We start from the raw sequence: 12,429 nt of genomic DNA, 5'->3' as shown, positions 1-12,429 counted from the left end.
GTATGCTGAAGAGAATTCAGTAAGGGGGAGTGTGTTTTGTGCTGGGGTTTAGTCATCTGTCATGTAGGAGTCCCTGTGATTTCCTCACCGAGCTGCAAAAATATCTCTATGAGTGATGGGGATCCATGCAGGAGAAAAAAGTGTGTCTTCCTTTGTTAATAGTGCTGAATGTTGCCAGTGACCTCCTGGGCTTAGATGCCTTTCAGCTTTCTGAAGTACTGACACAGAGGTCCATGATTCTACGTGGGGAAGAGATCAGCTCCCCTCTCACTGTGGAGCAGGTAAGTGTCCTAGTGTGTGCTTCTGCTTCTGCCACTTCTGCATTTCCAGGCCCTGATCTTCCTCTTGTGTCACCCATTCCAGCCTAGGGCCTCCTGCTTCCTCAGGTATTTTTGCCCTTATTGGTAGTGTTGACTCTGGTTTTCAGGCTTTACCGGGGAGTTCACTAGCAAATGCCAATGCACAATACTGGTTTTAAGTCACCTTCACTCAGCAGGAACTGGTCTTGCTTGTGTCATGCAGAAGGTGCATCAGATGCTTTGTGGTAATTGCACGTGTGCGTGCTTTAACCTTGCAGAACTCCCAGGTTATGCTGCATTTACTGGAAAGTAAAAGCTGGCACGCAGTTCCCACAAAACACCCGGCAGATGTTAGGCTGTTACCCCGCAGCAGCTTCTTTCCGTATCCATACAACCACAAAGGAGGACTGAGTAAACTGATATGTAACTCTTGTGGTGTTGCTGATCACTTGAGGGCACTCTTGGTGTTTCAGGTCCATGCACAGATAACTGTAGAAAATCCTCTGTCATTAATAAAATGCGAGACACTGGAAGACAAGGAGTAATATTACTAGGATGGAAGATGCATCATGTTATAGCAAAATGAACATCTGTAATGGAAATCATGTGCTGGCACAGACTGCAGAGGGTTATCAATCCAACGCCTACATTGGCAGAGAAGCCAGAGTTACTAGACACTCTCTGACAGATGTCTGTCTAACTTTCCTTCAGATTTCCCATGGAAGGAGTTTCACAGCATCTTTAAGTATCCTGCTTTAGCTGCAGTGGAGTCTGGAGTTGAAAAGATTTTCCTCATATTTAGATTACCTTTGACATCCCAGCTGTCCACCTTACAAGCTTTGGCTTCTGTGAAGTTTTTCATGTGGTGTTCTCTTTTCTAAGCTAAACAATCCAGTTCCTTCAGTGCTTCCTTGTAAGTAATTTTCTAAATCTCTTTGTCTTCTGTCTCTGTTTTCCCACATCTTTTAAGAAGTGGAGTGCCCCTAACTGGGCACTGTATTCAAGCTGAAGTCTCAGCAGTACTCATTATGGTAGAGTAGTTGCTTCTTTTCTTGCTGTGAACACACATGCTAATATGTCACAAACCAAGCTTTGCCTTTAAGAAATGGTCTCTTTTTTTGCATAGTCTGTGACCTTTCTTCACAGTGAAATTGTGTGAAAATTATTTTTCAGCTTGTAGTCTGTGGTAGATACCCTCAGTATCCAGTACCACAGTTTTTCTTCCCAGCTGTCTGTCCTAAATAAGCCACATCTTTCTCTTGCAGTGTGTAAGGTTGGATAACAGATAATACCAGAGGCACTTCATGCAGTCCACAGCAATGGTATGCAGTTGTAGGATTTACAAGAGTCTCCCTGAACAGAGCTTTCCCTGATGGTGTAGCTATTCCTGACGTGTGTGTTGGACCCCACAGTTACTGCTTGCAGCCCAATGAAGTACCAAGGCCACGAGAAAACTGTGATAGCAAGTGGATGCTGCCATTTAGCTGTCTTCACTAGGAGAGCCTGCTGCACTCAACACTGGGCCTGTAAAGACTCTTCCTGACTAAGTGCTGCACCCACCTATTCCCACTTGTTGTAGGGATAGAGTAGCTGGGGATTTCTCATTGTGTAATGGGCTCATTACCCATCTGAGCTTTGACATTTCAGTGGGCAGAATGGATGAACTGGCCTAAAGGCAGGCAAAGCTGGGAGGATGAAAGGCGCCTTTGAGAATCTCATTTGAGCCATATTGTGGGGAAAGGGGCTTTGCTTACAGCTGGATGGGGAGGTCCTGTTCCTGGAAAATGTGTCCAACTTACTGTGTAACCAGACACTACAGAGGCATGACCTCGAGGACATTCTTAGTCCCAACTAATAAGACAGATCATCTGATGGAGAGAAGAAATACCCAGAAAAGATGTGTGTGCCCGTGCTTTGAAACATTCTCTCTTGGAGAAGGGAGGTTATTCTGTGTCAACTTTGAGGTGCTGAAGAGGAAATAGTACCTAGGAAGAGAAAGGAGAAGAAAACCAGTGTGGTTGGGTGAAAAGGAGGATCTGGCAGTCTGGGCCTCAGAAGTTTGTGAGAGGCTGGAAGGGATCAGAGGCAGTTGGCCTGTGCCATTAGCAAATAGCTCATGTTATTTAGGGTTGCAAAACTGAAGGGGATGAGGGTGCATTTCAAAGATCTGTCATTGCTGGTCTGGCCTACTGAAGGAATTGCCCTGCTGGTGTCACAGGCGAGACGGGAAACAACCTGTAATCGAGTTACTGCGGTTTATTTATGAAATGACAAGATTACAGCTTTCACCTACTTGATTATTTCATGTAGTGCCTCGCTCACCCCTCAGCACTACATTCTCTAGATGTCAACTTCTTTTCCCAGTTGGGAGTTTGCAGCTTGTCCAGGAGGGTTGGGCAAAAACTTGTCAGGCTTTATATTGTGCAGTTGCAGTTATCAGTCTCAGGTACTACCAGCCGAGGTCCTTGGGCATGCCCTACCATTTATCTCCATGTCTCCAATCTCCAGGATCTTTCCCCACTTCCAGCATCTTTCTTCCAGTCACGATCTTTGCCATCTTCTCTCCTAGCCCCTTTTTTACCCTCTGCAATCATGTCTTCTTCTTGGGGACCCTTATTTTTGGCCTTCTCTTCTTTCCAGAACCCTAAACTCTGGTTTCCCATTCTAAATAGTGTATGTGCAGAATGACAGCATATGATCAGACTCATAATTTGTGGTTCTGTCTCATGTCTCTTTATTAATTGGGGGATTTCAGGTGTGCCACTTTGGTTTGTCCAAGTGTTATCAAAGTATGCAACCAGCCCATTCCTTGTTCAGCTATCAGGTAGCAGGCTCTTGCTTGAGATACCAAAAGTTTGATTTTGGATGTTCATCCACACGCTTACATACACCCAATTGTCTACTGCCTGCTAGTGATTGTAATTTAAGTTATTTTTTTCACCTGTGATACTTGGTTATGATCACTGCATGGGATATTGGGTAAACTGCATGAAAGTCTTTCAACCCATGAACTTCTGGGGCATGTGTCCTGGCTGTTGGCCAGCCTAACTGGATTCCAGTAGGACAATGCTGTTTGCAGGAAAGTTTTCAAAAGGGAATTTTTGAGGGTAACTTGGTGACCGAATATTCTATTAAATCCTGCCCTACCAGTTTTTTGAAAACTGAGCAGACACCCATTTGACAGTTCCACTAGGAGTACTGAACCAAGATACCTTGCCTGCCACTGCAAATGTTGGCTCAGGTGATACAAATTACTGCTGTGGGCTTAGTTGTGAGGTATTTTGCCACCTTCCCTGTCCCAGCACTTGTTCCAAAAAATGTCACCAATTTTGTTTCTCCTTCCTTCACCCTCTGAAGTTCAGTTACCCAAAGATTATACATGGCTTGTCTGTGTGTGGTCTGGCCATCAGAAAACTTAATACAAATAAATACTGCACCATATATGTACAGCCCATACAGAGGCTGAGACACCTGAAGAGGAGTGGAGGAACCTGAAGTCCCATAGAGAGATTCGTGTGGCCCTTATGCCTTCTGTTCTCTTTGTGACTCATTTTTTCTCTCTGTATTTACAGGCAGCTGACTCCAGGGACTCCCTTTCTATGGCACTCTATTCCCAGTGTTTTTCGTGGCTCATTAACAAGATTAATACAAAGATCAAAGGCAAGGAAAACTTTAAGTCTGTGGGCATCCTGGATATCTTTGGCTTCGAGAACTTTCAGGTCAGGATTTTGGTTTTTGTGGAGTGGGTTGGTTTTGGAGATGTTGGTGCATATAGGAAGAAATTTTGGTGGGTTTGCATCTTATTAAGGACAGCATAGGGCATTCTGGGGTCTCTCCACTGCCACTTTCCCCTGAAAGCAGAACAATATATTTAGCTGCCCATTTCTGCCAGCCATATTCATATAGGCTGATGTTCAAGGTCTGGTTTGTGACACAGACCCTAAGCAGATCTGCTGTGATAGCTAATATTGAATTTTTGATTTGTATGCGAACCAAATATCCAAATCTTACATGTACATTGTTTGTTTACATCTGTTTTGCATTGTGTGGAGAATCCTGCATGTAATGCTTCTAACTACAGCTGATGTGGGATCTATGTTGAACAGTCATACAGTGACTGCTCAGATACTTCACAGAAGAGAAAGCCCGGTGACCTAACAGTTATGGAATTTATTTCTTTCTTCCAAGAAGAGAAACATGACTGTCTTTATCATGCTTTACAGTGATTTAGGTTTATTGAATTAACCTTGCATGCGCTGTTCTCCTAGTGGTCCTCTCCATACTGTCCTCCTCATGTCCATCTGACACCACTATGTTCTCTGGCTTTACTTCAGGCCTGGCACCTTCCCTGTTACTGGTATAGATTCTTCTAGAGCACAGGAACAAGAATGTAAAATTTTATAATTGTTTCTTCTTGCAGGTGAATCGTTTTGAGCAGTTTAACATTAACTATGCAAATGAGAAGCTCCAGGAATATTTCAACAAACACATCTTCTCCTTGGAGCAGCTGGAGTACAACAGGTGACAAACAGTGGGAGCGGGGCCCCACTGCTTTCATGGGTAGTAGAAGGGAGGACATCATTCCTCCTGTGCTGCTCAGTCCCTACCACCAAAGCAGGAGAGACAGCTGGGCCTTGGTACAACCCTGACCATGGATGTGTCTCATTAAACACTGTCCATGTGCTTTGCCAGCATAAGTCACCTGTCTCCAGGAAAAAGCATTCTCCATTGTAGTATTTAGAAACTCCAGATTTCCTTCTGCCTCTCAGCTGAATGGAAAGTTCCTGGGCTTTAACCCATTAGAGTACATGGTCACTGGGTGTATTACTGACTTTGGTAATGATTTACCTATGGCAGTGGTGGTGTAATGCAGATGGAATCTTGGTGTGCAAAAAGTAAATTCCCTAAAGATAGAAGATTAGAATTACCTGACAGCTCTTTCTGTCCTAGAGATTCTTAAACTGTGAAAAGGACTTTTCCTCAGCAAGGTTTACATCAGGCTGTTTCTTGAGCTTGGGGCCTTCTGCACAGCTTTTCCTCTTCTGCGGGCTTCATATTGGATTGTATTTTGTGAAGTACCTGCAATGTTCTAGAGTATTTCTGCTTCTAGAGAAGGCTGCTAGACAAATACTTCAGTTGTTGCTCTGAAACAGAAGCCTTTATGTTTGTGAATGAAGGGATTGAATAGGGTCAGTGAGGGAAAATGAGAGCAGCCTTGTAAAGGGAGACAGTTGAATAGGCAATTCATTAAATTCTAAAGATTACAAAATTGCAAGGCTATTTATGCGCTCTCTTCTCAGGCCAGTTCCACCACTGCAGGAATCTTGTATTAAGAATGGTACCATCATGACAAATGGCTCTTTCCTGATGGTTGCATAGAAGTTTTAAGTTCTGTGGCTGAACTTTGGAAGGAATGAGAGGATTTTTTTATTGACTACATATCAGATTATTCTAGGGTGAGGTACTTAATGCTCATCTTTCACTGTATAAACTCTGCTTCCTCAGGTTTATTAAGCAGCTTCATGTATCTCATCTTGATGCTTTTTTTGAACTTTAAAGTATGAAGCCTGGCCTGAAGCATTCAGAGGCAAAGGCTCTGCTATCTTCAAAATGTTAGTCTCCACCTGAAAGATGTCTGTATCAGAATGTCAGTAAGTAGCTTCACACGTAGCCTCTAGTCTTCCTTGTATTCTTGAGAGTTATTCTAGGCATCTCTGAATTCTGAAAACAGAAACATCCTGTATTATGGGGATATAAGAAGATGGTAAGGGGGAAAAACACATTCAGCAGATTCACAGAATGTCATGGGTGATTTTCAAAGCACATTATTGCACTACTCTACCTATGTCATCTCCTATTCTGAAAGATGCAGGGCCACCCTGTAGGCTCCCTGCATGTCAGGCCAAAGCTCATCTGTGTCATCCTCTTCAAAACTCTCCCTGAAAACTCCCTCCTGTCTCTTCTCCTGGTGAACCTGTGAAGTGTGGTTCAGTCTTCTGGCAGATGTGCTTCAGGCCTGCTTTCCAGACTGGTGGGTCAGCAGTTGACTCTTGAAGCTGTCTGGCAAACTGTCCATCATCACCACTGCGTGGGCTGATGCTCATCACTCCAGAAGGAGCACAGTCTTAAAATTTGTGTGAAATTTGCTAAATGGCTATAAGAAAAGCATTAGTCTAAATCACTGGTTGAAAGGCTGTCTCTTATTTCCATCTCCTTGTGTTAGCAGTGCATTGTGTCCCCTATTCTTTTTCCTCAGCCTAATTCCTGCAAATTGTCTTGAGTCCTGGGACAGCTGCCATGCTCAGTTACTTCTGCTCTCCTACACCCCAGGACATTGGATCTTGCATTTTACAGCTTTGTTCTGTTTGTTCTTGACTATCAGGGAAGGGATAAACTGGGAAGCCATTGACTGGATGGATAATGCAGAGTGCCTGGACCTTATTGAGAAGGTAAGCAGTTACCTGTGACAGTTTCGAGGGATTGCAGTAGGGACTGCTGATTCTGCTGAGATGTTCCCTGGCATTTCCTGGTTGTAGAAGTGCATAGTTGTTTAGATCCTCTTCCCATAGTGACCTGGCAAAAGTATGAGCTGTTCTATCCATAGACCTGACTCAAGAAAGCAGATCTCGGCTTACTGTTGAGAGTAAGCTTAGGAAGGGTGTCATAGTTTCAGACAAGGATTCACATTTAAGTAAAATCTTAATGTGCATTTTTTATAAATAATCTTCACTTCTGTTCTGCTTGCTGAATGCATTAACTGTCCAGAATTCTGCTTTCAGTTTGAGCCTTGCTGGGTATAACTCAAGGGTTATTGCTCAATGATCTATTCAGATCTCCAGTTCTTGGCTTGGTGCTGTGTAGTTAAAGCTTTTGCTGACTGTAAAAGCCTGTCTCTTGTTTGGCTGTAGAAACTAGGTCTACTGGCTTTGGTGAATGAAGAGAGTCGATTCCCCAAAGGCACAGACAACACCCTTCTGGAAAAACTTCACAGCCAGCATATGGTAAGTAAGAAAATAACCTGGCAGGCAAATGATCAGTATGTTAGCCCCATCAGCATTTCAAAACCTAAAGTGAAGGTTTTGTTGATGTAAAATATGTGCTTTGTGCAGGAAATTTAAAATGCCTTAGGCCCGAGCCTGCAAGTGTCTAATAAGGCTGCACTGAACAGTAATATGTAAAGCAACCTGAGAATGGTCTCTTGTGCACACAGACAAGAGGGAGTGTGCATTCCACAGGCTGCAGGCAGAGGAGGTTTGAATTTGCAGCATGGGATGGAGGTCAGGTTCTGCTGGTCTGCGACGGGACACGAGGCAGCACCCCAGGCACAGGATGTGGCTGCACAGTGTGTGTGGGTTTCTCCTGCCAGCTGACTCACAGCAGTCTGCTCCAGAGCATGTCAAATCTGTCTCCTGGGGCTGGGGACGGCTTTTGCCTCATGACTTTTAATGAAAGCTCTCTTATTGTTCCTAATTAATTAAATTCTTTCATCCTCTTTCTTGTGTTCTGGACACAGTAGTGGAACAGCTTTTTCATGCAGGTCAGAAAGCTATCCTGGGGACACAGAAACCCCAGTGAGATCACTGCAGCAATCCCTTACCATGTCTCTGCTACAGCCAACACTTTGTTCTAAATAGTAAATATACTGAAAACAAAGCAAATTAAGGCCTGTAGCATGGACTTATGGAATAATTAACTACTATAGTGAGAACAATGTCAGCAAATATGTTTCCTAGTACTCTAATTCAGACTTAACCCAGGCCTGAAAACATACAAATTTGTATCCTTGATCTGATTTTTTAAAATTGGCATAGATGCAGATGTTCTCATTTTTCATATTTGCATTCTAACTCTCGTAGTTGTACTCATGACTTCAAACTGGAAACAATAGCAATGACTTTTGGTTGGCTACTTACACACACCTTTGAGGAAATATTTCCTTTCTTTAGGCTTAAATCAAGGCCTTCAATTTAATCCACTGTAGCTTTGCCTTGTGTTATAGGTAAAGAAATGTGATAATGCCTGATTTACCTTTTTTTTTAAAATTGTTGTTGGTATTTATAAATATAGAACTAATGAATATTTTTAATGCATCGCTTGTTATGAATTTTCTTTCTGAACTGTCCCAAACTCTTCAGTTTGTCTCTAAATGGAGGCAGTTCAAAGCTCCTCTTTCTTTCTGCTGTTTGTTTCTGAATTTGTCTACATATTTTTTTCTCTATTCTTTTCTGAGATAAATAATCAGACCAGAGTGCAGTTCCCTTGGTAAGAAGGTACCTGTGGTTTATTGTACAGCAGCATGAGACTGCCAGTATTATTTTGCATTCTTTTATGCCCCACGACATTTTGGTTGCTATTTTTGGTGATTTCTGTGCATTGAGTAGCCTTTTCATTAAGCTGTTCATAGTGTCACCTCTGTCTGCTTTGAGGCAATAGCAGTTGATGTGGAACCCTAGGGAGCTTGCAAGAGGTGGAAGAGGCTGGGTAGTGAGCGCAGGGAGGAACAGTGAAGTGGAGAGTGCTCTAGGATTTGCATTTGCTGAAGGCAAAAGCATTTTTTACACCAGTTAAAGTCTCTAGTGTTGGCTGGAAGAGCACTGGAAGACATCCAGCCAGCATTGCTGGGAAGCCTGAAGAGAACAAGCCCTCTTCTCTGTATTTTCTGTGGAATGCTGTAGTCTTAAGGAGGAAAAGCATAAAGCTGAGACTTAAGAGAATATGACCTCTGATACAACTGGAGAGAGGAGCAATAGGGAAGATAGAAGAAGGAACCAAAAGTGTTGTAAGCATGGGTGAAATATAAGGGCTTAGTAGAGAGGGAGAGGAGAACAGGATGCCAGTGCACATGAGAGATCCAGTAGCAGTCATGTTTGGAGTGGAAGGCAGGGAAGTTTGTGGCTGGAAAAAGATGACTGTGTGGAGGGAAGGGAAGAGCAATGAAATGGGGTCAAAGTGAAAAAAAAAAATAATGAAAAAACTTTCAGTAGCACTAACAAATTATTAACATCAGAAGCTGTCCACCTGCTAAATACTGCTAAAAGAACTTGAAGATGAAAGAGTTGAATTACAAACAGCATTGTGCGACATGTTACTTAAAATTTTCATAGTACTTTTGTCTGAGAAGGTGGGGAATTATTTTAATTTTTAGAAAGCATTGTAGGAAACTACAGGCCTACAGTTCTTGTTTCACAATTGGGTAAATTCACAGGATGTAAATGGTCAGTTGCCTCAAGGAAGGAAGGTCTGTAAGACACTATCTCCTATAAGCACTGAGGTCTTCTGCTGACTCACAGGGCAAGGCTGGACTGAGAGGGGCCTCATGAGACTAATTGTGTTGTAAAGTGAAAATGAAAATGAAAAGCAGTGTAGATAAATGTAAAGTGCTGTGCCTGAAGGAAAACAGTCCCAATTTCACCTTTGAAATGATGGCCCCTGAACTGACTGCCGCTCTTCAGGAGCGAGACCCAGACAGAGGCTGTGATGGATAGTTCCATGGAAATATCAGCACAGGGCTCAGCAGTAATAAAAATCCCCAAATGAAGTAGTAAAAGCTCCTAAGAAACTAATAGAGTAAAAGTAGAAAACATTGTTATGGCATTGTATGATTTATAGATCACCTGCACTTCGAACCCCGTACACCATGGGGCCCCTCCACTCAAGAAAGGCTTCTGTCAGAACTGGCAAACAGCAGGTCTGGGACAGCTTCAGTGCTACAGAAAACCATGTTGAACGGGCCCTGCACTGTGGAGAGAAGATGACTTGGGGGTGTGGTGGGTTTAAAAGTCACACATGGCCTGTAGAAGATAAATGGCACTAATGGAAGCCAGGCTTAAATCCAAGCAGCTCTAGTTCCCTATGTAGTTGGTTGAGAGCTCCCTGTGAAAGGACACTCTGCATGCAAGAAGTCTGCATGGGTTCACTTGTGGAATGAGCAAGTATTTCAAAGAGAAATCCATTTGGGGTTACTAGTTAGGCAGGCCTCATAGAAATAATTAGTGTGTGAGGGAATATTAGGATGAAAGTAGGATTTACTTGCTTTGTTCTTTCTCTACCCTACATATCCAGTGCAAGAGGCAGAATATCCAGCTGGATAGATCGTTGGTCTAGAGTGGCATGGCTGCTCTTAAATAGTTAAAATGGTTTTCACAGAACAGACAAAGGGGGGGGAAAGAGAGAGAGAAAAAAGAGAAAGGAAAACTGAATATTGAATATAGGGGAAGAGAGGTGCAAAGAAAGATAAACTATAGAGGAAGACAGGAAATTGGTATGTTATTTCCTTTGATGAAGAAAAGGTGTGTAGGTGTTATGCAAAGCTGCCATCTTCCCTGCATCCTGATCCTGTGTCCTGCACCACATGGTTTGTGTGGAGCTCAGTCTCCTCAGGTGTCAGACACACAAGAGTTAACATTTCATCCATGGCATGCCTCCGCAGCCTTGATTCTGCAAGCCCTTGCTCACATGAGGAATGCCTTGAAGGGCTGGATATTTCCATCTTAAATTTGAGTAACGTATTTGTAATGTAGCTGCAGATAGCTGCAGCAGATGTGGTCGGGCTCTGCAAGAGCAAAGGTCCTTGCCCATCTCAGCCTTGTCATAGTCATGGCAGAGTTCCTGACTGACTCTATTTATCATTATACCAGCATTATAAGACGACTTCTTTTTCTTTCTTTTCAGAGCAACCCCTACTATGTGAAGCCTCGGGTGACAGACCATCAGTTTGGCATAAGACATTATGCAGGGGAGGTAGGTGTTTGTGATGTGTTTGTGAGATGCTTCGTATATGCTGGACTTGGGGTCCTCAGTTTTAGATTCCAAAAACCAAGAATGTCTCTGAGCTGTGTGTTTCCACACAGTTAATGTCCCATACCAGAGCACAACGAGTGTGATGGGATTAAAATAGCATGTCATTCTCCAGTACTATATTCTCCAACTTGGATGCTTGAGTTTCTCAGGTAACTTTTTGTTTGGAGGATAAACTCCTCCTTACTGAAAGGAAAAGTCACAAGGAAAATTTGACTTTTGAGGAGGAGGACAAGAGGCTAAATACCTATTGCAAAATGGAAAAGGTCCCTGAGCCTTCAAGGTTAAATGTTGCTCTTTGTTGTGGAGAGATATGAAGCAGATGAAGGTGTGTCAAGGGAGGACACCTGCACATTAAAGAAGGGCTAACCTCCTCCCAGAATAATATCTGCTGAGCACTTGTGGTTGGGAAGTTGGGGCACTGGGTGGCCGTTCTCTTCACTCTCCTGAAGTGAGCGGAGTACCCCACACCTTGCAGAGTATTTCCCCACACACCCACTCCTGCCAGGCAAATCTCTGCAGCTGTTTCACCTTGCTCTTGTTTTTGAGGGTTTTTTTTTGGTGTTTTTTAATTGATGATTAAAAGCCACTTTCTTGCCAGTAAATGCAGAACTCTGCAGCTCTTTGACCCCAGAAATTCAGATCTTGGCACATGCCTGCAGTATTACTGTGTAGCTCTGCTGGAGGCCTTGTACACTGGCACAGAAATATAGAAGGGCTTAATGATCTGTAGGGCACTGCTCTAGTGGCTCTGTCTTTGTTGCAGGTGCTGTATGATGTGAGAGGCTTTCTGGAGAAGAACAGAGACACCTTTCGTGATGACATTTTAAACATGCTGAAAGACAGCAGGTATGCTTGTGAGGAGGCCACATCTGTTGGGCTGGACTAAGCTACGTTCATGTAATAAACCAGACCCAGGAAAGCAGCTGCTTTTGCCAGAGCATCAGGCATCATTCTTAATCATTCTTTTTTTGCTGAAGTGTCCTGATAGAAGAAAGGAGAGCTGGAGAAGTCAGATGAGGCACAGATTTAATCAGGACTCATGTTGTCCCAGTTTTAAAAAGAGCTTTAACAGCATGACAGCAGTCCCACCAATTTGGTTTTTTCCCCATTCCCCTTCCCTCTTCCCTTTCCCTTTCCCCTCCCCTTCCATTGCCCCTTTCCTTTTCCTTCTTCCTCTTACCTCCCTATACCAACAATGGCAAAGTTGCCCCTGAATGAGTCAATGCTCTTTGCCATGCTGTCAAATGCCAGCCTTTGTACAGAGGCTGCTTGTTTTCCAGCCTGCTTGTTAGTGGCAGTCATCTGTCCTTGTCCTGTTGCTGTGGGACTG

General features: G+C 43.4%; 1 protein-coding gene across 2 annotated transcripts in view; it reads left to right on the top strand.

Annotated features, from left to right (window-relative positions):
* LOC138113039 (unconventional myosin-X-like) overlaps window positions 1-12,429 on the top strand; it is a 74,873-nt gene that overhangs the window by 19,188 nt on the left and 43,256 nt on the right. The window contains exons 10-16 of one of the 2 annotated variants that reach the window (XM_069020844.1): window positions 163-281; window positions 3,872-4,018; window positions 4,720-4,820; window positions 6,682-6,748; window positions 7,208-7,300; window positions 10,971-11,039; window positions 11,863-11,945. In XM_069020844.1, coding sequence (XP_068876945.1) covers window positions 163-281; window positions 3,872-4,018; window positions 4,720-4,820; window positions 6,682-6,748; window positions 7,208-7,300; window positions 10,971-11,039; window positions 11,863-11,945 — 679 coding nt within the window. Of the gene's footprint in view, window positions 1-162; window positions 282-1,181; window positions 1,213-3,871; window positions 4,019-4,719; window positions 4,821-6,681; window positions 6,749-7,207; window positions 7,301-10,970; window positions 11,040-11,862; window positions 11,946-12,429 lie in introns of those variants that run through there. The other variant, XM_069020843.1, reaches the window with a different exon arrangement.

This window comes from Aphelocoma coerulescens, chromosome 7, assembly GCF_041296385.1.
Source record: "Aphelocoma coerulescens isolate FSJ_1873_10779 chromosome 7, UR_Acoe_1.0, whole genome shotgun sequence".
Lineage (NCBI taxonomy): Eukaryota > Metazoa > Chordata > Aves > Passeriformes > Corvidae > Aphelocoma > Aphelocoma coerulescens.
The sequence above is the reverse complement of the archived record's forward strand: the minus strand, read 5'-3'. Positions and strand labels throughout refer to the sequence as shown.